We start from the raw sequence: 25358 nt of genomic DNA, 5'->3' as shown, positions 1-25358 counted from the left end.
CTAAAAGGAGTAAAACAGGCAACAGAAGACCCCCAGGAACGTATCCGCAGGTCCACCCCCCTTTATCCCAAAAGGGGTAAAATACAAACAGATAGACAGTCACACAGAAGACCCCCAGGAACGCATCCGCAGGTCCACCCCCCTTTATCCCAAAAAGGGGAAACAGGCAAACAATTCAAACACACCCAGGCAACAGATAGACTAAAATGCAGGTAAATAAGTGAGTAACGAGACACCGGGCAAGATATTACCTGTCTTTGATGTCCTCCCGGGAAGCAGTCACAGACACGTGGACGGGTCAATCAAAGGGGCCGGAACATACCGGTGGCTCTGCAGAAGTCTCTACCGTGTACCTGGAGGTGATCAATCTCCTTTCCTTCCCCCCGGATTCCTCCGTCCACCCTTGTCTTCCTTAGGACGGCTCACCGGCCGGACATAGCCCGATGCCCCACGTTGGGCGCCAAGTTGTTATGGTACTTTTTGAAAGTAAACCAAAATGTTCAAATGTCTATCTGTTCCTGTCCAAATCAATAAAATTAAATTGCGTATATACGCTGAAGTAATTAAGTCTGACACACAAGGTTCAGGTTAAAATAACTTCGAGAAAGTTTATTGGCAAGTGAAGTAAAAGCGGGCGCGCAGGCCCTTTTAAGAGGCATTTTGCGTCATCATTGATTATTAGAATATCAGCAAATAAACATCATCAATTGGATTAATTGTTAAGTGTCGGTGTTAGTGTCTTACCTATTGGTTCAAAAAATTAAGAGGTTAGTCCTGTGTCCACCCACCAGAGGTGGGATTATTCTGGACACGGGTGGGGATAAGGGGGTCCTAAGCGTCATTTTACACGGTCAATGATATCAGGCTTCATGTCCAGGTGCAAGGTCTCTTATGAATAGAACATTTCATTACTACTGTGTTCTGTGGCCTTCAAACTATACTATCTTACAAGTTCTAAGGAGTAGCCAGCAAGGTTTAAGGAGTAGCCGGCACCTCCTGGTGCTTGTCCTTGCAGGAAACACAGTCTTTGTCTACTATACTAATTGGGTTGAGAAGTTCAGTCACGTAATGTAGTTTTAAAAATGCATGAGGACAAAATGGAGGATTGAAGAAGTCAGGTTAGGAGGACAAAATGGAGGATCATCACAGTATAGAGTTAAAATGGAGTTAGTACAATAATTCAATACAAGTACAATAAAGATTTTTAATAATCCCACATCAGTAGCACTCCAAACTCCCGAATTGGAACCTCACGAATAGCTGCTAGCAGACGAACAGGAAAAGCTCCCAAGCGGCTTACACTCCTGGCAGTCAGTCCCTATCAGCATACAGTGAATCCCCCCAAGAACGAGACAAGGCTCTGTGTTGAGGGTCAAGCAGTGGTCAGTCTATTGAGGGCTACCTGCCCCTGTATTTATGCAGGTCTCCCACCTGGTGGACACTCCCCTAGGGGACCAAATGGAAGACTGTAACACAGACAGACATGTATCAATTACAGATATACAGCAGTAAAACATCCCCACAATGCATCCTGGTTTCCTCCCCTCTGCCCTGGAGAAGTAATTCAATTATCTCCCAGGACAAAGGCAAAACTCCATTACACACGTGGGGACACAAAGACAGACTATGACTTTAAAATACATAAAGACACATTTTATACATAAAACACAGACATGTCACATATCCCCAGAAAGCTCAGGTCTGAGTGCACATTATTAGGTGAATGGCACTCAGACCACACGAATACAGTTTAATTGCCATGGAGTTAGAGTCTTTAATTACACGAATATGCTCCATGGCATGGCTATCTGGGTTAAAACATTCCTCCAACACAATATACCGAATTTCCATGCATTCACCAAATCCATACGAATTAGAACCAGGGGCTGGAGGTTCAGCGGTGCCTGCACGTAAAAGTGTCCGATTTTGGTGCATGAAAGCCGGGCAGAAAAGCGCTGGCTGCCCGGGGAGCTCCAGAACACCGCCACCTAGCGGCCGCTAAGTGTAACAGCGGCCACCCAGTAACAAGCAATTAAGCTGCGGTTAACCGCAGCTTCAGGGAGGTAAATTGGCAGCACACTCCAGCTTCTGGGTGGCCAATTAACAGCGCCGGCCGGCTTCCCACGGCTCTGGGGAGGTTGCAAACAGGCTGTTTGTTCGGTAGATAGAATCTACCGAACGGCTGTGCAGAAAGGGAGAAATAAATCCTTCTGCACAGTAAAATTAACCCTTTAGCTGCCGGTCCATAATCCAAAGGCAGCAGGCGGGCAACCAGGCTCCTCCAATGCAATGTGGCGAGGTTGGTCTCGTCACAGCAACACAATGTACATACTGTGTATATTACACATTAAAATGCAATATATAAAAACAGCCAGAGAGAGTACGGTCGCCCAGCCTTAAGCTTTATTTAAGCTAGGTCCTTCAATCACTAGCAATATGCAAAAGAGTGTTGTTCATCACAATGCGTAACTGCAATAATGATAATACTTCACCTTTTAATTTAAGATGAAAGGAGGCCACCCACTGTTCATATTGAGCCTTGAAAAGACAATTTCAATGTTTCATTCACTTGGATTCCAAGTAAGTGTTTTTTTTTCTGCATTTTACTTGCTTATTGTGAATTATTATTGTCATGTAGTGTTCACAAAGTCACAATTAACCCCTTAAGGACCAAACATCTGGAATAAAAGGGAATCATGACATTTCACACATGTTGTGTGTCCTTAAGGGGTTAAAGGGACAGTCTTTGCACCATAACCTATGCTCTGATTTTGCAGCTATTGTCCTAGTAGACTGCAGGCTTCATCCTTTGTCTTTTGAACAGTTTGACCAATACCAGGTATCTTTGATGCACCCATGATCACAGCTTGTTGATTGCTAACATGGAAGTTCCTCTTACATCAAATTTTATGATTTTTTTTTTTGCCATTTTTGGATGGGATTGGTTGACTAAGCAGGCTTGCTAACTGTTTAGTAAAAAAAAAAAACATGCAATCTATGATTAACAAGAATATAGTGCTGCTTATATTTAGCAACAGGTGGCAATCTCTGGCTATCCCATATTATATACTTTCAATGTGACAACAGATTGGTTCATCTATTAGAAAGAAACACTTACAGGATAATTAAGTAGCAGACTAAATGAGTACAGATTGAAATGTATCATTAAACAACCTAGGTATAACTTTGCACTACAAATAATAACAACTGTGTTATCCTACCGTGAGAACATTACTAATTGTACATCGATACATAGTGTATAACTGACTTGCCAGTGACATTTAGGAACTGGGCAGGCTAACATAACTTGTTTATCAAATAAAGATCTTGTTTTTAATTATCACTTTGAGCACAAAATTACAATTATAATCAAACATACCCTATTTCCTCTTATGGATTTAGTTTTATTGAGAATTAATAAAAGTTATGTTTTAACTTTAATTAGGGCAATCCTTGCTTTTCCATTGCAACCTTCTCAGTTACCTGGGTTATCCCCAGAAAGAAAGAGTGTATTCCATATTCTTAGGCTTCCACATTTTTATCTAAAATTTGAACTAAAAATAAAGAATTATATATAAAAAAAAAATATATAGGCCCAATGTTCTTCTGATTACCTCAAAACGTTTGTGGTGGAATCCAGCCTCATAAGGTGCATATGCGAAAGAAAAAAACAGAAGGGAATACTGATCATGTTTGTTTAATAAACTGAGGAGATACACAGAGGAGATACAAACAACATAAAGTGTGTAAGTGCCCACTCACATGTAATAGAGCTATCATGCAAGCTCTGGTAGTGACAGCGTGTAGTGGTACAATCCCCACTAATGGGGATTGTTCTCTTCCATGGGTCACAGTGAAATATGTAAAGACAAAAACAATATCAAATAGTGCAGTATAGATAACGTAAAGTTACTCTCACAAGCGTAGAGTTTTTATTACAGCTCAAATCTTTCAGGCATAAGGTGGTACTATCCCCACCCAGGGAGATGGCTGGTTCACAAATTCTTCAACAGCGCTTGCATATGTGGAAGGGAAAAAATGATATATATAGTGCTCTGTGCATATAAGTACATATAAAAGTAGATGGAAATGTACTTACTCTTTTTGGAGCAGTAAAGTTGCTTTATTTTGACAACATGGGTGGTACAATCTCCACTGTGGATTAGATGGTAGTGACCCAAATCCTTGTGCTTCAGGGTATGACAGGAACAGATGAAGTTTAAATAAAGATAAAAGTAAAATAATAATAATTAAAAAAAACTAGCTGGTTCAAAATATTGTTGAAGAATTTGTGAGCCAGCCATGTCCGTAGGTGGGGATAATACCGCCTTATGCCTGCAAAATGTGACTATTTTGGCCTGTAATATACAGTTGTAATCAAAGTTATACAACAGTTGTAAGTTGTATTTTCAATTGAATTTGGGAAAACCAATTGAAGCATTTGTTGTGTTAAACTATTTCAATTTCCTTTGTTTGATTTGTTCTTTGCAAACAGCTGAGAAAGTCTGTTAATTTTGACAATAAACCTGATTTTCAATAGGGGTTGAATAATTTTGATTACAACTGTATGTCATCTATGTATTGTTTGCAGATCCCCATTGTAAATCAAAGGCAGACTATGCTAGCAGTATACAAATCTTAATAATAATAGTGCCAAGTGTTGCCCACTGCCCAAAGCAAATCTTTATCAGGAAAACAGCTGTACAATTTTATTAACCCCAAGTTTAAAAACAAACAAACAAAAAAAAAAAAAAAAGAGTAGTTTACTGTCAAGTAGTTAACAAAATAATTTTGGCTATATAAATGTGTTATGTTTTCATACATATACATTTTTAATTGCAGCAATGAATATACACAGATTAATGCTTGATATTGATTTCTGGCATCAATCAATGAAAGTTTCCGAGACAAGAATGGTCATTTGCTCAGGAGATCATGATGAGTATGATTTTCGTGGACATCTAAAAGGAGGTATGTAGACTGTACACATAAACATGCATTGCTCTTAGTGTATCGTTCTGTCTATTTGTATTATAACAAACCTTTTCATAGAAATAGTTATTTTATCATATATATTGTAATATAGTACATGCAAAACTAAACAACAAGTGAATGCACTGGTTCATAGAAACATAGAATGTGACGGCAGATAAAAACCGTTTTGCCCGGGGCGGGGCCGGACCGCCATGTCGAGAAGCCGCATGTATGCTGCGCTCCTGAGGTCTATGGCTTTATGAATCGATTAATATACATCTTTGACGCTAAAAGCTATGCCTTAAGGTACACAAAGCTGCTGGGAACACTAAATAACCCAGCTGCAGAAGCTTTGAAGCTCCGGTCAACTTTGAAGCCACTCAAGGTTTGCGGCCTAGCCGAGCGAGGGGTGAGGTGGACGGCCGCCTCCTTACCTTTCTCCCGTCTGCTGATTTCTGGCACATCGGAGGTGATGGCTGCAGGTCTCCCCCCCCCCCTTTGGACCGGCGGGGGTTATCCCGGTCCCCGCTGGAGCGGTATATCCAACTCCAAACGACAGGTCAATATCTGCGACATGGTGACGGCTAAGGTCCTCAAGATGGCGGGCGGACCTGCACCTGAAATGTGGAGCCTGAATCAAATCAACAGCGATATGCAAACTCGCATAGACAAAACCCTGCTACACATCGAAGAAATCTTTGATTGTTTCTGGGCAGCACTAGAAGCTTGCGCAGCAGCGGCAACACCACTGCCCTGGAAGAGAGGTCTGAAGAGCAAAAAGCAGGAGGGGTTCCCACCGAACAGGGCAGCTAAAACACCACCTGTCACCCTCATCAGAGGCTCGCCTGGGCCGGGGGCCAACCGGTGCTTAACCCCCGTGACGCAAGCAGAAGTCAGCAACCCGAAAGCAGCAACGGTCCGTCAAAGTCTCCTGCTGCTCCCCATTGAAGAGGGACCTGGACCCAGAGCGCTCCCGAGTCCAGGACTGGGCGATAACTGCACCGGAGGGGCCCGAGGTCGGAGGGGCACCTTTCCTCCGTGACTCCCCTGTAAGTGCCCTGACCTTACCGACTATGGGAGTCGGCTGACTTTAGTTGCCTCATCAAGTGATGAACTGCTGCCTTATCACTAAGTCCATGCAGATCTCGCAGACTCTCCCCTGTTTTATTCGGCTTTGACCTTTATGATTTAAATTTGAACGTTAGCTTACCTATGTGTTCCATTTCAGTGGTCTCTACCTGGGTATAAAACTTGATATTAACTATCGTTCAACTATCACCATGTATGCTTAATCTCTTCCTACCTACTTACATCTGCCTTGTTCAGTACTTAGACATGAATATATAGCCTGACAAGAGTTAACTGCTTACTTTAACAAGCTTCAGTGTGATCATAGCTCATGTTGTATTCATGCCTCTACTACCTGTTTTAACCCTCTACCCTTCATCTAAAACTACTGTCCCATCTTGTTAACTAATCTATAAAAACAAAAAAGGTGCATTGTTACTGCTTTACTACTGTACAATCTTGCAGCCAACGTCTGGCTAAACTGTGATGTAACACCATGACCCTGCCACGCACCACCAAAATAAAGAATATAAAAAAACAAAAAACAAAAAAACGTTTTGCCCATCTAGTCTGGCCAATTTTCTAAATACTCTCATTAGTCCTTGGTCTAATCTTAAAGCTAGGATAGCCTTATGCCTATCCCACGCATGCTTAACCTCCATCAATGTGTTAACCTCTACCACTTCAGCTGGAAGGCTATTCCATGCATCCACTACACTCTCTGTAAAGTAATACTTCCTGATATTATTTTTAAACCTTTGCCCCTCTAATTTAAGACTATGTACTCTTATTGTGGTAGTTTTTCTTCTTTAAATATAGTTTCATCCTTTACTGTGTTGATTCCCTTTATGTATTTAAATGTTTCAATAATATGCCCCCTGTCTAATCTTTCCTCCAAGCTATGCGTGTTAAGATCCTTTAACCTTTCCTGGTTCCAAGGAATCCACTTTTAATTCTAGGAATGCAAATTCAAAATACAGTGCCATCAGAATTTCAAAAACCTTAGGACCGTACCTCTCAACATCGGGAGTTTTAGGAATTGGGACGGGTAGATGGTCCATCATGGGAAAGTCGCCAGTGAACAACTTGCATCACTGGCAACACCCGTAATGGCTGGACCCACCTGAGCCTAGCACAGAAGGTGGCCTCATGACAGGGACCACTGGGGACCACTTTGAGTAGCAGCCCTGTGGATACCCTGCATCCTCCCCCCCCCCCTCTGGGCTGGGGAAACCTCTGCCTCTACAGCACAAAGACCCTCTGCTGGAGGGAAGACTGCAGGCCGAGCCCAAGATGGCCGCTGAGTCCCAACCTGAGCAATCTCGAGAGCGTTCAGACATCCAAGCATTGAGGCCCGATTTGACCAAATCTGTCAAGACTTCTGGAGGCGTTTAGAACACAGACCAACCCCTCAGGACTCACCTGCTACACAGAAGATTACAGCTGAAACTGCTGTCCGCCGATCCAACGCCGGGGCACACCCGCCTTGCCAACAGACATACCGGAGGTCTTTCTGGGCGCTGGAGAGGATAACAGTACAACACCACTGCAAGACTGCCTTGCCGTTCCGCCGCCACTTGTCTGCTAGGCGCCCTGGGGAGAACTGAAAATACCCGAATAAGCCGCTCCGTCGGTTGACTCGCACCTGGCAGCGCAGACCACGAGCCCGGAGAGGTCACAGAAGGCCTGGTCCTCTATCTGGACTGAGTTGCTCGGCGGCCGGGGAGGGATGGGAGCGCACAGGCACTCGGGGCTGGTGGCCCCCTTCTGTACAGAGTGGTGGACTTAGGTTTCCGAGTCCTAGCAGCCCACCATTAATGGGCATCGGATAAGCAGCCCCATACGAAGACCACAGAGCCCTTAATGTACAGCCTGCTCTTAATGCTTAATGGGCTTGATTTAACTTTTACTTTATCATCTCTTATGTTTATATGCTAGCTTGATTTAACTTTTACTTTACCACCTCTTATGTTTATATGTCAGCTAATATAAAATGCCACTCTCTGCACATAACTGACAAATTGCAAATCTGCAATATTACCTGTGAGAGACTGTCCTGTAGGTCTTGATTTACAAGATAAGATAGCCTAAACATCCTTTTCGCATTGAAATTGTGCCCCATTGTTGAAAGGTAATGCTCATTACCTTTTTCCCACAGCATGACAAGAGCTTAATTAGTGATGCACTAGCCAGATTGGTCAAGGCGAGATACCTCCCGTGGAGGCAAATATCCCGGAGCACACCGGCCTAACTGACAGCCCCCTCCCGCAGCTGCGGAAACATCTAAGCTTGGGGTGAGCATGCTATTTTAATCCACACCCTACAAATTGTTTCTTAAACATGCTCCATCTCTAGGACTAGTACCCAGCAGATACTAAGCTACAGAATAAACTAAAGGTTAATGCGTTACACTAGTATCCCATATCATCTGACATGTTAATGTCAGCCTACCCAGTATGCCTCGATAACGCTTGTTGCCTTCGCATTGTCAGACACAACTAGTTTTAGCCAGTATTACAACAAAAAAGTGCAGTATTAAGTCCATACATCACGTTTACACTATAGAACACAAGACACACAGGACGCTCTATTTCCCGAGCTCATGGTTCACCTTATACGCTATTCACTCTAGCTAGACTTACCTTGCATAGCCCTTGTGTGTTTGGTGTTTAACCCGAAATGTATACTGCAAGTTGTTATGTAAACTCATGTTAAGCCTGTTAAAATATACAAAAAAATTGTGCACAGACTCATATCACTGTTCTGCCTGCATAAAACGTGTACGCTGTTGTGGCGTTTATTCATGCAATGTACCTACTTGCACAACAAAAATAAAGAATTATAAAAAAAATAAATGAAAAAAAATAAAATTGTCCTCTAGGCGGCAAACAATCAAGGAGGCCTTACAGGCCATCGCCCCTCAAACTGAGTGAGGCAAAAATAGTAAAGTATCAATGCTTCAATCAATCAATCAGCCAGAGACATAATCCATTTGACCCAACAAGCCAGGGTAGGAGTAGATACCGGCAGATGCGGTTTCTGGAAGGAAACAAAGCAATCATGTTTCGATGAGTTCCGTAGTGAAGAGATGCGAAGTTCATATGTTCGCAGGCATGTGACCGGACATAAGAGTGGTTTGTCAGGGAAAGATGGATATAAAACCTTCTTATAGGGAGTTTTAGTTCTCTGAGATATATATCGAAGAGGACATCTTCCAGAGTATATGAGCGAGCATTAATATCCAGAGCTCTGACGTCAGAAACCCTCTTGCAAGATATTAAACAGAGAAGCATGACTAGTTTTGCTGATAGTTGTTTCAGAGATAGTGAGGCATTAGTCGGCCACGATTCAAAGAAGTTGAGGATGATAGAAACGTCCCGTAAAAAACGAATAATGTGGTAAAGGGGGAAATCTTATTCCGCAGAGGAGTCTACACACCATAGGGTGTCTACACACCATGAGTTCAATCCAAACCTTGGTGTTCAGCAGATATAGAAGAATGGTAGAGGTTCACTGTGCGATAGGCCTTACCATCATCGAAGAGTGAGGTGAGGAATTGGAGGATTGAAGTCAGAGGAGTCGATATGGGATCCATGTTTCGTTCCAGGCACCAAACATGCCATCTGCTCCAAGTAGACTTATAAGCCTGTCTTGTGCCGGGTGCCCATTTTCCCTTGAGAAGACGGATAGTTGATTCCGAAACTCCCTCAATTGACCAAGGTCCCCTGAAATCAGCCACACCATGATATGTAGAAGGTCTTAAAGAACCAGGGGATGGGACATTCCATCTGGATCTTGAAGGAGGCAGTCGAGCGATGGGAGGAGACATGGTAAGTCGATAGCCATCTCTAGAAGAGTAGGGACGGCACAAGGGAGTCACAATCACCAGAGTCCCGGACTGGCATCGTAGTTGCAGTAGGCAACAGGAAATCAATGCAAAGGGTGGAAATGCATAGTTCCTTGCGGACTACCAATCTCAGGTGTATAGAATCCATTGCTATTGACGTTTGGTCTAGTTTCCAACTGAAGAGCCTAGGAAGCTGTGTATTCAATTGGGCAGCAAAAAGGTCCTTGTCCAGTGGGCCCCATAAATGTTGGATGCTCTGGAATCCAGATGCCAATCGCTGGAATCTCTGAGGTGTTGTGAATACCAATCCGCTGTGGTGTTGGAGAGACCAGGGATATATTCAGCGGTAACAGATATGCCCTGTGCCAGGCAGCACTGCCAAAAATCCTGTGCCATGTTCGCTAGGACCTTTAATTTCGTACCTCCTAGGTCCATCTTCAGGAGAATAGAGCACTGGTCTTGAGTTGAGGATAAGCTGCGGATAGCGAATGAGCCGACCAGGAGTTCCAGACAGTTGATATGGAGAATCAACCGTGTAAGCTTGCGTCGGATTCTATTACCAAATCTGGTGCTGCACCCAAGATGGCGCAACCGTTCCACGCTTCCATGTGAAGAAGCCTCCATTTCAGTTCATCTTTCGCTTCTGAGTCCAGAATGACCATATCTGTGTAGGATGCGCCTTCCTTCAGATGGAAAGTCTGTAAGTGCTGTAGGGCTCAATAGTGAGGAGGGCCCAGAAAAATGGCTTGTATGGAAGCCGCCAGGAGACCGATCATTCTTGCCAATTGTTTGAGAGTAAGTTGGGGGGGGGCGCCAGTTTGCGCCTGATTTCCTTCTTGATATTGGTCTGTTTTCACATCGAAAGATGCAGGGTCTGAAGAGTAGAATATACGATGAGACCCAGATATTGCGTTGTGTAGGAGCCAAGATGGATTTTTTCCAATTGATTAGGAAGCCTAGATTTTGTAACAGAGTCAAAGTCCAGTACAGATGAGTTTTGAGGAGTTAAATAGACTGAGCAATGAGGAGGATGTTGTCTAAGTATATTATCAAACGTATTACTCGACTCCGTAACAGCGCGATCACAGACTTCGTGAGTTTGGTGAAGCACCACGGGGCTGAAGACAGCCCGAATGGGATGCATGTGAACCTCCATTTCTTTCCTTGCCAAATTAACTGCAGGAAATCTTGGTGTTGTAATGCTATTGGCATTCGAGGTAGGCATTCAGTAGATCCAACTTTGTCATCCAATCTGATGGTTGGAGAAATTCTCGCAAACAATGTATCCTTTCCATCTTGAAATGGTGGTAGGTTACATAAGCGTTGGGCTGTCTCAAGTTTATCACTGGCTGTCACCTCCACCTTTTTCAGAAACCTGGAAGAGGTTCCTCACATAACCTGGAGGAGACATTGGAATTTCTATTATGGCTTGTTTGTGCATCAGATCCAATATTTCTTTGGTGACCAGGTCTGCATCTTGTCTACATCTTAACCTTTCACAGTCTTTAGTATCCAATATCCAAAGAAATGAGAGACCATACATGGAAAAAATGAATTTGTCTGCCCCCCCACTACCAATAGGGAAGAATGTAGATTGAGAGCACTTACCATAAGGTCGTTGTCCTGAAGGGGCGCCTCATAGTCCACGGGCAACCCAGGGTCAACCATGTTGTGGAAAGAAGGTAGGTGGATTGCGGTGTTCCAGGAAACTGGCCCGCCCTGTATAGAAGCCTCGGTTCTGCCTAAACAAACTTCTGGACAGACGACTCATGGCTCTTCCGGCCCCACCAAAAACCCTAGGGTAAAAACTTTGCACATATTTCATTGTGCTTTATCCAAGGCAGTAAATAAGTGTACGAAAGAACCAAGTTCTTTGACAAAATTGTCTCAGAATATAAGACCATTGGCTTGAGCGCCCGTCTTGTTCAGAGCCATGTTAACTAATTTAGGTTACATTTTTAAAAGTATAGATTTGCAATACTCTGTGGCCATTGCTGTATTGGCATTACCAATTAGTCAAATTACTCTCTGAACTCAACCATGTATGGTGGCACGATCTAGCTCTCCATCGCCCAAGATATCCAGGACCTTATCCTGGCAGTTCCATAAAGAGAAATCTAGACCCTTATTGGGTTTCCAACCCGTCTTTACCAGAAATTTTATTATTTTTGGATCAACTGCAGGTGTTCTGCAAGCATCCTCTGGGACCGTAGGGCATGGGCATTCTGCCCTTAATTTGTATCTGGTCGCCTTATCCAAAGGCTTGCGTACTCGTGATGCTATATATCTCACTACGTCATCTGAGGGAGACCATTCTGCTCACCGTGGGTGGCGCAGCTCATCGTGGTCAAATAGGGGTTCGCCATGGGGGTATTAAATCTTACCTGTGTCCCCTGAAGCCCAATGCTCCAAATCAATTTTAGCAGTTTTCACCATTATACTGTCCTGGGAAGGGTCAGATTCCTTGACTCCAAAGTCAGAACCAGGATCCGATGGATCCTCTGAATCATCCATATTGGACTCCTCCTCAATATCGCTGAGATCTGACTCAGAGTCTAATTGGGCTTTTGCCCTCTTCCATAATCTAGCTGATTTTGCCCGCCTAGTGGCTCTTTTGCGCGGTGGCAGAATAGTGGCGCCATCTGTGACAGGTGTAATTCTGTCCAATCTTTGATATTGAGGAACCTTAGCGAGAGCTTTGCGGCCAGAATGAGGCTGCGCAGGAGTCATTAAAGGCAATGTCTGAGTAGTGGTCAGCTGTGCCAATCTCTGTGCCTGTAGTAAGGCCTGTGCAAATTTCTGTGACAGGGAGTCAGACATTACCCCCATAGCAGAGGCAAAACACACTAATAGTGTTTGTAGAAACGAACGCAAGTCTATTGGCGTGTTTGCAGCCCAAAAAAATAAATAGCCGGGGGCGGGGCCGGACCGCCGAGCTGGACGGTCGCGCACAAGCACAGCTCCTGCAAAACAGCGACAATAAAAAAAAAAAAAACATGACTAATTGCTTTAACACCGACCACCAGCGAAGATACCTAGAGCACAGGGACTGCTGGATCCAGGGAGAGGCTGGCTCAACGAGCTTCAGTCCCCGGGCAGAGATAATCTCGTTGCCCCAGGCGAGGCCTTCTCCGGCGGTGAGTGGGGCGGACGGCCGCTGCCCCACTATCCTGCAACACAGAACCCAGCCTGAGGCACATATCCAGGTGGCTCCGGACCCGTTCCCCCCCCCCTATGGACCGGTGGGGGTTATCCCGGTCCACACTCTGTGGCCCTGCACACGCCATAGCACAACGAGCCGAGGGGTCCGAGTGAAGCGCCCAAGATGGCGGACGCCATGTGCGTGGGAAGCAAGGGGTTCTGTGCACCATGCTCCTAACGGACAACGGGGCTCCAACATCCCGATCCTGCAACAAGGTGAGGCAGAAAAACCCTTATATACCCCCACAGCTAAAAGACACCAAGCTCCCAGCCATACCTGACAACAGCCCCCAGATGACTGAAAGCGGCAGGCTCAACAACACCTGGCTGCTCCTCCTGGGAACCCAGAGAACTGCATGGATGGACTATGCTAGGATACCTACTCTGATGGAAGCTCGCTCCCTGCAACACGAAACTAGCAGAGCAGGTATAGGCTAAGCGTGGGACTCCCTCTATTACATAGCTTGTTTTATGTGGTGACCATATGTACACAAAATCGGCACGGCATTCATGAACACGCACCCACTACATCACAAGCAACGCACAAACTAGCACAACGCAACCACATAGCAGCAAGACTTAACGCAACAAATATAACTAAAACAGCGAGAACCTGATCTGCCGTAATGGTGACCTAGGTGCAAACGTCTTCCATCTCATAACATGCAGGGCTGCATACCTAACCATAACACTAAGCGAGAATAATTTTGTTGTATACACATGTAGCCTAGCATGTTTATTGCAAATTGCGGATGTCTTATAACCTGTTATTTTCTGTTATTTTCATATCCTGAAATTTTCATGTTTTAAAACAAAAATATTGTGCTGTTTAAACTGCCACATGTTGAAATGCTGACAAACCGCTTGCAGAAGCTGTCGTGGCGCTGCACGCTTTATTGTTACTTCATGCACAAGTAAAAATAAAGAATTAAAAAAATAAAATAAAATAAAATAGCCGTACGTATAAGGCACTATATGCGTTCGCGAGAACAAACTCCCTAACGCTGCGTTTGCAGGAAAAAACTCCTGAACGCTAGAACTGAATGAAACGCGCACGTTTGAATCCAGTGCGTGGCGGTTGGACAGTAAATGGTTCACGAACAGGGAGCAGAAATCCCTGAAGACGTGTCTGAGCCCTATTTATAAAACTGGGCCTAGGGGAGGGCCATAAAAAACAAGCAATTACATACACAAAATAGCTAAATTAAATTTTAATAAATCAATATAAATCAATAGATCAACATAAATCAATAAATATACAAGCAAGATAGTAATTCTGGAGCGCCCTTCCAATAAAGGAAATTTTAGAAACTATTCAAAGTTGGTATGATTTAAAGTTACTGCTACAAAACACTCTAAATGTGATGCCCTCAAACACACTTAATATACATAGAAAAAAAGAGTAGATGGGAGTGGAGCAGTGTGTCATAAAATAACTATTTAGGTGATATAGCCTAAATATATATGAACATGTGAGGAAATTAAGGCAAACCAAGAATAATACTTATTGTTCAAGAGATGCCCTTCATTTAGGAATTCCTCAGTACATGCATGAGAAAATATACAAGAAACAAATGATGGTGCAGATTGTACAAGCGTTACAATATTATGTGTATTCCCACAAAATTATACCCAAATGAAGGGCTAAAGAAATACACTCACAAAGTGAGTTAGCTCAAATTGATTAAAACAAAGAATTTATTGACCAAACAGGTATTAAAAATTGTGCAACAAACAAACTGACTCTTACAGAAAAGAGTGGTGAGTTAGGCACGGCATACGCCACTACTCACTGCCCGGCTGGTTTAGGTATGGTGTTGGAGACACTGTCCTCGATACGTAAAGCTTGGAGCTGAATTGCTGCTTCACAAAGCTGGATCTCCGCGCGATGATATGAGCTACAGCTGTCTCCGCCTCCTCTGGTGACGTCTACACGTATAATTAAAATTTGTATAATTAAAATACATCAACTATACTACCAAATATTAAAAGCAGATAATACATTTTTTTAAAAGATTTAAAAGATCCCACAGTTAAGAAAACCGTGGGACCTGGTGTTACTTAACTGAGGGAGCAGCAAAGAAAGAGGAAGTAGATCACTCATCATCGCCTAGTATGCTGAAGAGTGGAATCTGATTGGCTGTTCCTGTCGCTAGGAAGATATAACTCTCATGCTATTTATTGTTATCACACCGTTTGAATGTTATATTTTTTTCTTTGCTGCTTAAGGAAATAAAGAAAGAGTGCAGCATAATAGGAGCCTCTGTGTCTTAATAAAATTCTATTTTAAATGTTTAGGCAAATGGTTAACCTGGTAAAGCACATTTTATACAAATACAGGGTCAGATTTGCCAAAGTGTCTTGCTCTAAAAAATAGTGCAAAATATAAAAGCTCAAGTTGCTTGCCCTCCATTAGTGGGTCCCTGCTCAGATATCAAGCTAGTTTTAGCTCATCTTGCGCCACTACAAAGAGAACCTTGGGCATTTGCATATCAGACTGATCCCACCCCAAAAGGGTGGTTCAGATCCAAAATGCAGGCCGGCTTTCTCTGCACGAGAGACACAGCAAGCAGAGACAATTGTTTCGGACTTGCTAGGCCTCATTAGTGAGGTATACTAAAGTACTGAAAATGGGGCAATTAATATGGAAACCAGTAAAAATATCAGACACATTTTATTGGTGACTTTTCCAGTTTTACATATTTTCAGAACGAAATAATCTTATTACACAATACATAATCCCCAGCCATACACATGGTGGGGGCCATGAAAAAGTTTAAACTCTGTTTAGGTGAAAACAGTTTAATGAATTAGAAGTGATGTTTATCACTTTGTAAGGTGGTATACACATCTATAAAGGTGCGGTTCATGCATTTCTATTTTGTATTTATGCACTTCACAATAAATTACAGACTGCCAGTGGGCCCTGGAGAGAACTTTCTATGTTTTGTCTTGTTACTATATTTATTTCCGTTCTTAAAACATTTTTTTCATATTTTTTTCCCCCTAGAAACTATAAACCTTATGATGGAAAAAAGTTTTGCTCTATTTCCTCTTTTGAAGGTATTGTGAAAATCAGTGGTCAGGAATATTGCTGAGCTTTTTTAATTGCTGTCATTTCAATGCAAAAATTTGAAAAACTGATCTCTACCTTTAGTGTATGACAGCATCCTTCAGCCATATACATGCACCTTGGGTCACACAGTGTTTGCAAACCTCTATATAGTCTCTGTGGTCTTCCCTGCTTCACGCCCTGCTTCACTCCCTGCACAGAGCAATGGCATCATCAGACAGCCTAAGCCATGTAAATCAACACTTTGTGACCCAAGGTGTATGTATAGGGCTGAAAAATTCTGTTACATACTAGCGGTATGATTAATTAAAAAAAATAAAAAATTATATATACTTCAGTTAAATAAAAGACTGTTTCCTTTAAAAATGTGATACATTATTATATTAAAATAGTTTTTAATTGACTGATGTCCTCACACCATTATTAAAACCATTTGACTGCTTACCATGGGAGGGTGTCAGGGTACTCCTGGCACCATAACAACTGTCAATGCTTGGATTGTTACTTTTACAAGATTTATTGCTTGTTACACTTTTAAAGTTTTACTAATTGGAAATGCTTTTTTTGTAATTTGGGGCTGTTTTTCTATATGTAGAGGAGTAGTATTAACTGCAAAACTTGCAAACTATTAGTTGGTTGGACAAAGCCTCAATTCAGAGCTAAAAAAAAATGACCCCAACTGCGTTATGTCAACTGTCTTTTTGCGTCTTTCTCCATAAAAGACCCAATATAATCTTTCGTAGCTGCTATAGTGTTCCTTATATATATACATATATACCAGGGTGAGCCAAAATTGAGAGTAGGATTTGAGAAGTCAATAACTTTTTTATTTTTGAGCAAACTTCAATGATTTTACATACAATGAATGCGTAATGTACGGAGATTTGTTTCACTAGTTACGGAACATGACATCTTCTAAATGAGCTCCATTTGCCAGCTCGATTGCATTGTTCATAACATTAATTAATGTGTGAGGCTCTAGCGCTTGAATTTCGATATTCTGCTGGAGAATATCTTCTATATGGATATTCTCCCTATGCTACTCAAGTGTACTCGATTTGTTCACGTACACTCATGGAGTTTATGTACTATATTTCCCTATATAAGGAATCAATGTTAGCGACCAGGTCCTTTCATTATTTTGCTAGCTGCTGTACTGATTTTGTGCATAAGGTTTAAAGGCACACTCCCACTGTTATAACAACTTAAATTTATTTAACGCACTATGGCTCTCAATGGGAACCCAGTGATAGGCAGAGAGCAAGGAAACCAAGAGGCAGAAGCATTGCAAAATGCTTGGAATGGCACGTGGACACTCTTGCCCACCATAACAACCTTAATGTGCCTAAGTTGTTGTGGTAATAGGAGTTTTCTTTATACCCCTTAAGGACACATGACATGTGTGACATGTCATGATTCCCTTTTATTCCAAAAGTTTGGTCCTTAAGGGGTTAAATGTTTTCTGGTAAGTTTAGGCTGGCTTGGTTTCCAATTCAGGCTTGAAAAAAATATTTTTTGAAAAGTTACACAAGCAAAGCCTTATTGACCCCATTCTGTGGACCTATCCTTTAAGCAAACTATGTGCATTACTGAAAAAATATAGCATCTTTAAAAACAAACGTAATTTGTAATTTAAAAAAAAAAAAATTTATTTTTTATTTTTCAGGGCACTTTCCTGGTAAATTTCAACGTGTATGCTGGCGAACAAATAGAGCTTGTGGCGTGTGGAACAGCTACTCTTGTTTTTAAAGCACAATAGTTAATAAAAAGCTTTTAATCAACTTTGCCAATTGTTTGCATGTTATTCTGCCATCTGGTTTAACAGTGAGTGTGTATCTCATTATCTAGTTTTAGTACATTGTACATTGACCTTTGATGTAAAACAAACCTTGTAGTGGTTGGACATACCATTAGTAATATGTCACAAGTAAAAACTTCCATCCCAACCCAATATTAAGGCTATCAGCATCCAATTGGTCCCTAGATCTTCATTAAATAAATGTAAAATAATGACCTTGTGTTTTTTTATTGGGTAAAGTACCCATGAAAGACTTTAGTCTGTTTTGTTTTTGAACACTTTGTGAGATTATGGAAACTTCAAGAAGCCAATACCAATACCAGGTTTTACCTCTTAAGCCATTTTTAAGGGTTTGATGAGCTGCTGTACGATCCATCAGTATTTATGCCTCTATAATACACTGTTTTTTAGGTTACACAAAAAACTAAAGCTAAATATACCATACTCAATGGTGTGAAACCAATCAGTGAAATATGGGGCCATTCGGATTGCAAAATCCAGACATTGTTCACAGTATGTAACAATTTCCAGATTTTGCAGAGCAGGCTCTGAACAAGCCCAAAATAGGTCTGTATTTCAGTCACACAAACCATGCCAGACAGCCGAAATTTGGATATGATGCTTTTTACAAATCGGAACTATTTACCAGCCAGCGGGCTAAAAGTTCAAAAACTCTCCATGTTGTTAAAGTTAATCATGTGGCAGCTGGCCTGCACTAGCTAGCCTGCCGCCACGTTAAATAAGTGTTAAAAAAAAGCCCATGGGGGGGCGGGGCCTGACCTCGGAGCAGAGCGGACGCTCACTAAAGCAGCTCCTGCTGAGAACAGCGAACAAAGCTTATTTTTATTGGCAAAAGGCACAAAATCGAGATAGTAAAGGCACCCAGTGAGCAAGGACATCGGGGTACGCAAGCATATATTAAACAAGCGACATATCGAACCCCGATCACCCGACACGATGGTGAGGCCTACAAAAATGGCGGGCGCGGGAGGGACGGCCGCTCTCCTGCTGCCGCGACCGGCCAGGCACCAGGAACTGGGCCCTCGTTCCCCCCCTCTGGACCGGTGAGGGTCATCCCGGTCCACCTCCACAAGCCCTCCCTGCAGACTGGAGACAAAGAAACGGACACACGGAGCCCCAATCCTACCGCCACGAAGGAACCCAAGATGGCGGATACCGTCCGCACAGACTACCCACAAAGTTTATGGCGGGACACTGAGCACCGGCTTAAGTGATCTTCGCCTCCTTCTGGAAACAATTGAGAGCTCACATGCGACCGCCGAAAACAGAACAACCATGCAAATCATCACGAGGCACCAAACGGAGTTCAGCAGAAGCTGCCCCCACCATTGCACCCGCAAATGCCCTGCTCCGACAAGGGGCCCTCTTGGGACAGCGCCCGAACTCACAGGCAAGCAACAAGACACCCAGGCTCGACACCCTTGCAGGCGATCCAACCCAAGAACTAAGCCCCAGAAGGGCAAACCAAACCTGACCCAACAGATGGCACGAAGAGGCGCAAGACTCAGGAGGGCAGTCGCGTCGGTCCGGCAATCATGGAGCTGCCCCAGTTCAAGGCCGGTGACCCCAGCACGGCTCACAACCCGGAGGCTAACCAACACATCGACAACTAAACCTACACGCGACCCTGGGGATCCACATCCCCCCACATCTGGGAGCCTACACAAGCAGAACGGCATGCCACTAACATGGGAGAAGACTGCACAAGGTATAGGCTGAACCGCAGACATTGCAGGACTCTAGGGGACTTGTAACCGCAGTCTGCTGCCTCGAGTACCCCCATGCCACAGAGAACATCACCGCTAACTGTCACAGCTGCTCACAAGTTGGCCAAGTTAACTTTTTATTTAGTTAAGGTTTCCTTGTTATTTTAGTTTGCCAAAGCAGTCCAAGTACGCGAGACTCAATGTATCAAGCTAAGTTAATCTACTTGTTGAATGCATTTCATATATATATGTCCTCACACACCACTATGTACGGACCACAGGGCTGCAATGCATAACACATAGACAGCCTTCACTCACCCACAAGCAGGGGTAATCTCTATACTGCAAATAAGATTAAAGGAACAAAGTCGTGGGGGTATACTGTGTTAACCTACCAGCTCAGCTAGTTATTCACTAATTACATGTAAATACTAAACTCCTTGTCTGTTGTTACGTTGCTTCAAATCACACGTCTTAGCTCCCACACAGACGAGTAAGTCCCAGCACCCAATTCACTGCAGTAGTATTTAGCAACGCACCGCCAAGCTACTTACTTACTACACTACAATGCAGTAAAACATTGTTAAGCCTGTAATTGAGCTTGTTTATTACTATACTTAAAAATGTGCCACTTTATATGCTCTACATTGTTATCACTGTTTGCTTATGCTGTTGTGGCATAGTGAACCTCTGTATTATCTTGTGCACAGAAAAAATAAAGAATAAAAAGAAAAAAAGCCCATGGAGGTCAATATGACCCCTATATTACTATAAGGGAGGTTGTAGACCTCCCTTGTTCCCCAACATGGCATGCGGGTCTACTAGACATTTCTCTCCTGTCACTAGAAAGTCCAAGTCACATGGGGATAAGGCTTCTAAAATATCGAGGATGGGGGGTGGGGGGGCCAGTAGCCCCTTGCGTGCCTCCACCTGGGGGTGTGTCGGCTTTAGCTGGGGGACATTAATTTAAATAATAGGAGTGGACAGATCACTCCCTTTCCTCACCTGTGGCTAGCAGACAGCACCAAGGTTTTTTTTTTAACTGTTACCAGCAGGGAAGTAGTACTTACCGTATATACTTGAGTATAAGTCGACCCCTAATTTTACCCCCAAAAACTGGGAAAACTTATTGACTCAAGTATAAGACTATGGTGGGAAATGCAGCAGCTACTGGTAAATTTCTAAATAAAATTATATCCCCAAAAAATTATATTAATTGAATATTTATTTACAATGTGTGTATATAATGAATGCAGTGTGTGTGTGTGTATAATGCAGTGTGTTTGTATGAATGCGGTGTGTGTATGTGTGTATGAGTGCAGTGTGTGTGCATGAATGCAGTGTGTGTGTGTATATATAATGCAGTGTGTTTGTATGAATGCAGTGTGTGTGTGTGTATATAATGCAGTGTGTTTGTATGAATGCAGTGTGTGTGGCAAACCTAGCCACTTTAGGTCATATTGCAGAACATTTAAAGGTTGTCTGATATAGCTGTGTTAACCTGGAGTAAAAATGTATTCGTGGGTTTTAGAATATAGAGCATGCCTAGGCTAACAGCCGTGAATAAAATTGTCAGTTAACTCCTGGAGCCGTGAATAAAATTGTCAGTTAACTCCTGGAGCCGTGAATAAAATTGTCAGTTGACTCCTGGAGCCGTGAATAAAATTGTCAGTTGACTCCTGGAGCCGTGAATAAAATTGTTAGTTGACTCCCTGAACGGTGTTTCGTCCGGTTACTGGGGGATTTGGGATATTGCCTTCTTTTCCAGCACTTTACTTTGGATTACCTTCTATACCAGCGGAGATCTTGGGATTTAATATTGCAGCTCCGCTACAATTGGTGGCAAGCGACGGGATCCAACCTTACAGCCGAAAAGTGGTGTTCGGGTAATTGAAACTACCGAACAGGAAAGTGAATGGCAATTCGGATACAACAAAGAACCGAACACAGAGGTGAATGGAGACAGACTACACTGCATTGAAACGGCAGACGTTAAAGGAACTATTGGAAGCCAGGGGTAAGATAGCCAGCAATAAGCCAAAAGCTGTGCTGATTTCTGAATTGATGGAGGGAGACAGAGCTCGCAGTGTTACACCCCCACCAGCCATGGAAGAGACCCCCTTCCAAAAGGAAATGAGGACCAGGATGGAATTTTTACCCCAGCCAGTACCCCTGGAAATACTGACAGTACTGATGGCGGATGTGCAGGAGTATGTGATGGCACACGGACTGCAGGATGCTCCTCCTAGAGCAGAGTCTATTACTGCTTCAGTCGTCAGCCAGGTAAAGCCTAAGATCCCATACCATGCGTTTAAAATATTCTGTGAAGAGAAAGACGAGATTGATGGGTATCTACAAGACTTTGAGAGGCTATGTGACTTGCATTTTTGGAACAGGCAGTGTGGGTACCGTTACTAGCAGGCAAACTATCAGGTCGGGCAGCCGAAGCCTATCGGGCTGTACCCAGGGAGAACAGTAAAGATTATGCCCGGGTAAAACAGGCTATACTAGAAAGATATGCCATTACCCCAGAGGCATACCGGCGCATGTTTCGAGGGTTGCGCAAACCAGAGAAAGACTCTCACGCAGAGTGGGCCCACAAACTAGACCAAGCCTCCCAGGGGTGGATACAAGCCAGTCAAGCAACCACCATGGAGGAGTTTTTCAATGGCCTGTCCCCTGAGGCACAGGAATCGGTGAGAGATAGAAAACCCCTCACCCTAACAGAAGCTGCAAGACTAGCAGACCAGCACTATGATGCCAGGAGGCATCACGGTAACCTCAACCGAGGGTACCCTCGACCCATCGCTCAACCTCATACAGCTACCCATACTGCACCCACAGCAACCCTATTCCGACCAACCCCGGGGGGGGGGGCACACTCCACCATCCAGATATAAAGGCAGAGCCAATATCCAGTGCCATACGTGCAAACAATGGGGCCACATGGCGAGAGAGTGTACCCAGAACCAGAGCCGCCAAGCATGGAGCCAGGTACGGCAGAATCCAGCACCAAGAGCAGCCGCCCACCACTACCAAGCGGAGCTAGCAACCCAGGAGATACTTTTTAATCAGACCGAAGAGCCCCTGGGGATACTACACGATGTGATGTCGGTACAAGTCCCAGACAACAGGCAACACCGGTCCGCTTATGGATCTACCACCCCTCTTCCAGCAGTGACCACTTCGGCCCATCCACGACCAGGGGTAAGCAACAACTCGTACCCTCCCAGGTACAATACACGACCGCCAACCCGCTGCTATACCTGCAACCAGCAAGGATATATTCAAAGAGATTGCCGACGGAACAGGAACCGACCAACCTGGCATAACCAGGGGACACCACCCCATAACTGAGCTGCGGTACACTGTTACCAAAAAGAACCCTTTGTCCCACACACGACAGCCATATCCGTAGAAGAACCTCTGGGACCCCTGCACGAAGTGAACCCCATACAAGCCGCCTCAGACAACCGACAGGGGCACCGCTAGGTGGTACACATGGAGGGAAAGAGTATACAAGGATTACGTGACTCTGGTTCCACCTTGACTCTGGTATGGAATCATCTGGTTCCAAAGAACAATCTCACTGGGGACTGTGTGGCCATACGAGTGGCAGTGGGAGCAATTTACAAAGTCCCCACTGCCAAGGTACATTTGGATTGGGAAGGGGCATGGGAATGTGGAGGTGGGGATTATGCAGGATTTGCCAGCTGGTGTGAACTTGGGAAACGACTTGGGGGAGCTCAAATCCGCCTTTGTTTCCCAACCTACCGTCCAAGAAGCATACCCTGTTATTACTCGACAGCAGGCCTACACCACGGCTCCATCCGATCACTCTGAGGTTCAGGTAGCGTGGCCAGTTATACTGCAGGGAACAGACCTTATTGGTATCGCCCAGACGGGCACAGGGAAAACATTAGCATACCTACTTCCAGGTTTTGTTCACCTGGACCTTCAGCCATGTCCTAGAGATCAGCGTGGGGTGGGCCCTTAAAAAGCTGCAACCCTATTTGTATGGGTAGTACTCCGGACATCTCCAAGCCGATCCGTTGGGATCAGACTGTGTATGCCGGCTTGGTTCTGGGGGAGCATTGTGGCAAACCTAGCCACTTTAGGTCATATTGCAGAACATTTAAAGGTTGTCTGAAATAGCTGTGTTAGCCTAGTGTAAAAATGTATTCGTAGGTTTTAGAATAGAGAGCATGCATAGACTAACAGTCGTGAATAAAATTGTCAGTTAACTCCTGGAGCCGTGAATAAAATTGTCAGTTGACTCCTGGAGCCATGAAAAAAATTGTCAGTTGACTCCCTGAACTGTGTTTCGTCCGGTTACTGGGGGATTTGGGATAATGCCTTCTTTTCCAGCGCTTTACTTTGGATTACCTTCTATACCAGCAGAGATCGTGGGATTTAATATTGCAGCTCCGCTACAGTGTGTGTGTGTGTATATAATGCAGTGTGTTTGTATGAATGCAGTGTGTCTTTATGAGTGCAGTGTAAGAGTGCAGTGTGTGTGTGTATGAATGCAGTGTGTGCGTATGAATGCAGAGTGTGTGTGTGATGCAGAGTGTGTTTGTGTGTGTGATGCAGAGCCTTGGTGGGGGGTGGGCATTTTTATTTAATTATTATTGTTTTAATATTATTTTTTTTATATTATTATTTTATTTTTATATTATTATTATTTAAATTTGTATTTATTTATATTTTTATTCGTCCCCCCTCCCTGCTTGATACATGGCAGGGAGGGGGCTCTCACTCCCTGGTGGTCCAGTGGATGTGCTGTGCAGGAGGGGGCTGGCAGAGAGCTGTTACTTACCTTCACAGCAGCTCCTGTCAGCTCCCTTCTCTCACCTCCGGTCAGCTCCACTGTAAGTCTCGCGGCCGCGCTAAGCATTGCCAAGGTAACCCATGGCAACTCTCTGACCCCGCGGCTCTCGCGAGACTTGCAAGGGAGCTGACCGGAGGAGAGAGAAGGGAGCTGGCAGGAGCTGCTGTGAAGGTAAGTTACAGCTCTCTGCCAGCCCCCAACAGGACCGCCGGGCTTGTAATGAGCCCGGTGGTCCTGGTCTGTATTATGGCAACGTAAGTTGCCATAATACAGACATTAACTCGAGTATAAGACGAGTGCAGGGTTTTCAGCACAAAAAATGTGCTGAAAAACTCGTCTTATACTCGAGTATATACGGTAATCTTAATATAAAGGTCCTGAATCTTTTTTAACATCAGCGCTTTAGAAATATTCCAAATTCTATAGTTTGTATAGGACGTGGTCCCAAAAAGCACTGATTTTAAACTAGACACTAAATGCATCCTGCCGATTGGTGCAGATTCAGTTGAGTTGGCCAAATTCCAACCTGAATTACCTTTAGTAAATATGAGAACTGCCAGTCTGGTTGGAATTTGGCTGTTTTCACAGGATTTTGTCCACAAAATCTGGAATTTAGTGAATTATCCTGAAAAACTAAAAACCTAAAAATGAAACCAAGGTCAGTGCATGGAGTTTTGGCTTCATAGACAAAAATGCAATATCCCCCAATCAGTCAGAGCGCACTGACTAAAACGCCATAGTGTGGAAAAGCCATTAACAGACTTTCTATGCTATGCAAACTCAACCTTTTGGAACCTTCGATGGACCAACTTGGATTTTTTTTTCAATTACATCAGGAT

At 43.7% G+C, this 25358-nt stretch overlaps 1 protein-coding gene across 2 annotated transcripts in view; it reads left to right on the top strand.

Annotated features, from left to right (window-relative positions):
* LOC134607815 (lymphocyte antigen 96-like) overlaps positions 1–25358 on the top strand; it is a 71836-nt gene that overhangs the window by 12939 nt on the left and 33539 nt on the right. The window contains exons 2-3 of one of the 2 annotated variants that reach the window (XM_063450379.1): positions 2506–2580; positions 4859–4971. In XM_063450379.1, coding sequence (XP_063306449.1) covers positions 4863–4971 — 109 coding nt within the window. In that variant the 5' untranslated portion in view covers positions 2506–2580; positions 4859–4862. Of the gene's footprint in view, positions 1–2505; positions 2581–4842; positions 4972–25358 lie in introns of both variants that reach the window. The other variant, XM_063450377.1, reaches the window with a different exon arrangement.

Source organism: Pelobates fuscus, chromosome 4 (genome assembly GCF_036172605.1).
Source record: "Pelobates fuscus isolate aPelFus1 chromosome 4, aPelFus1.pri, whole genome shotgun sequence".
Lineage (NCBI taxonomy): Eukaryota > Metazoa > Chordata > Amphibia > Anura > Pelobatidae > Pelobates > Pelobates fuscus.
Note: the sequence above shows the minus strand (reverse complement) of the source record. Positions and strands in the feature narration are given on the sequence as shown.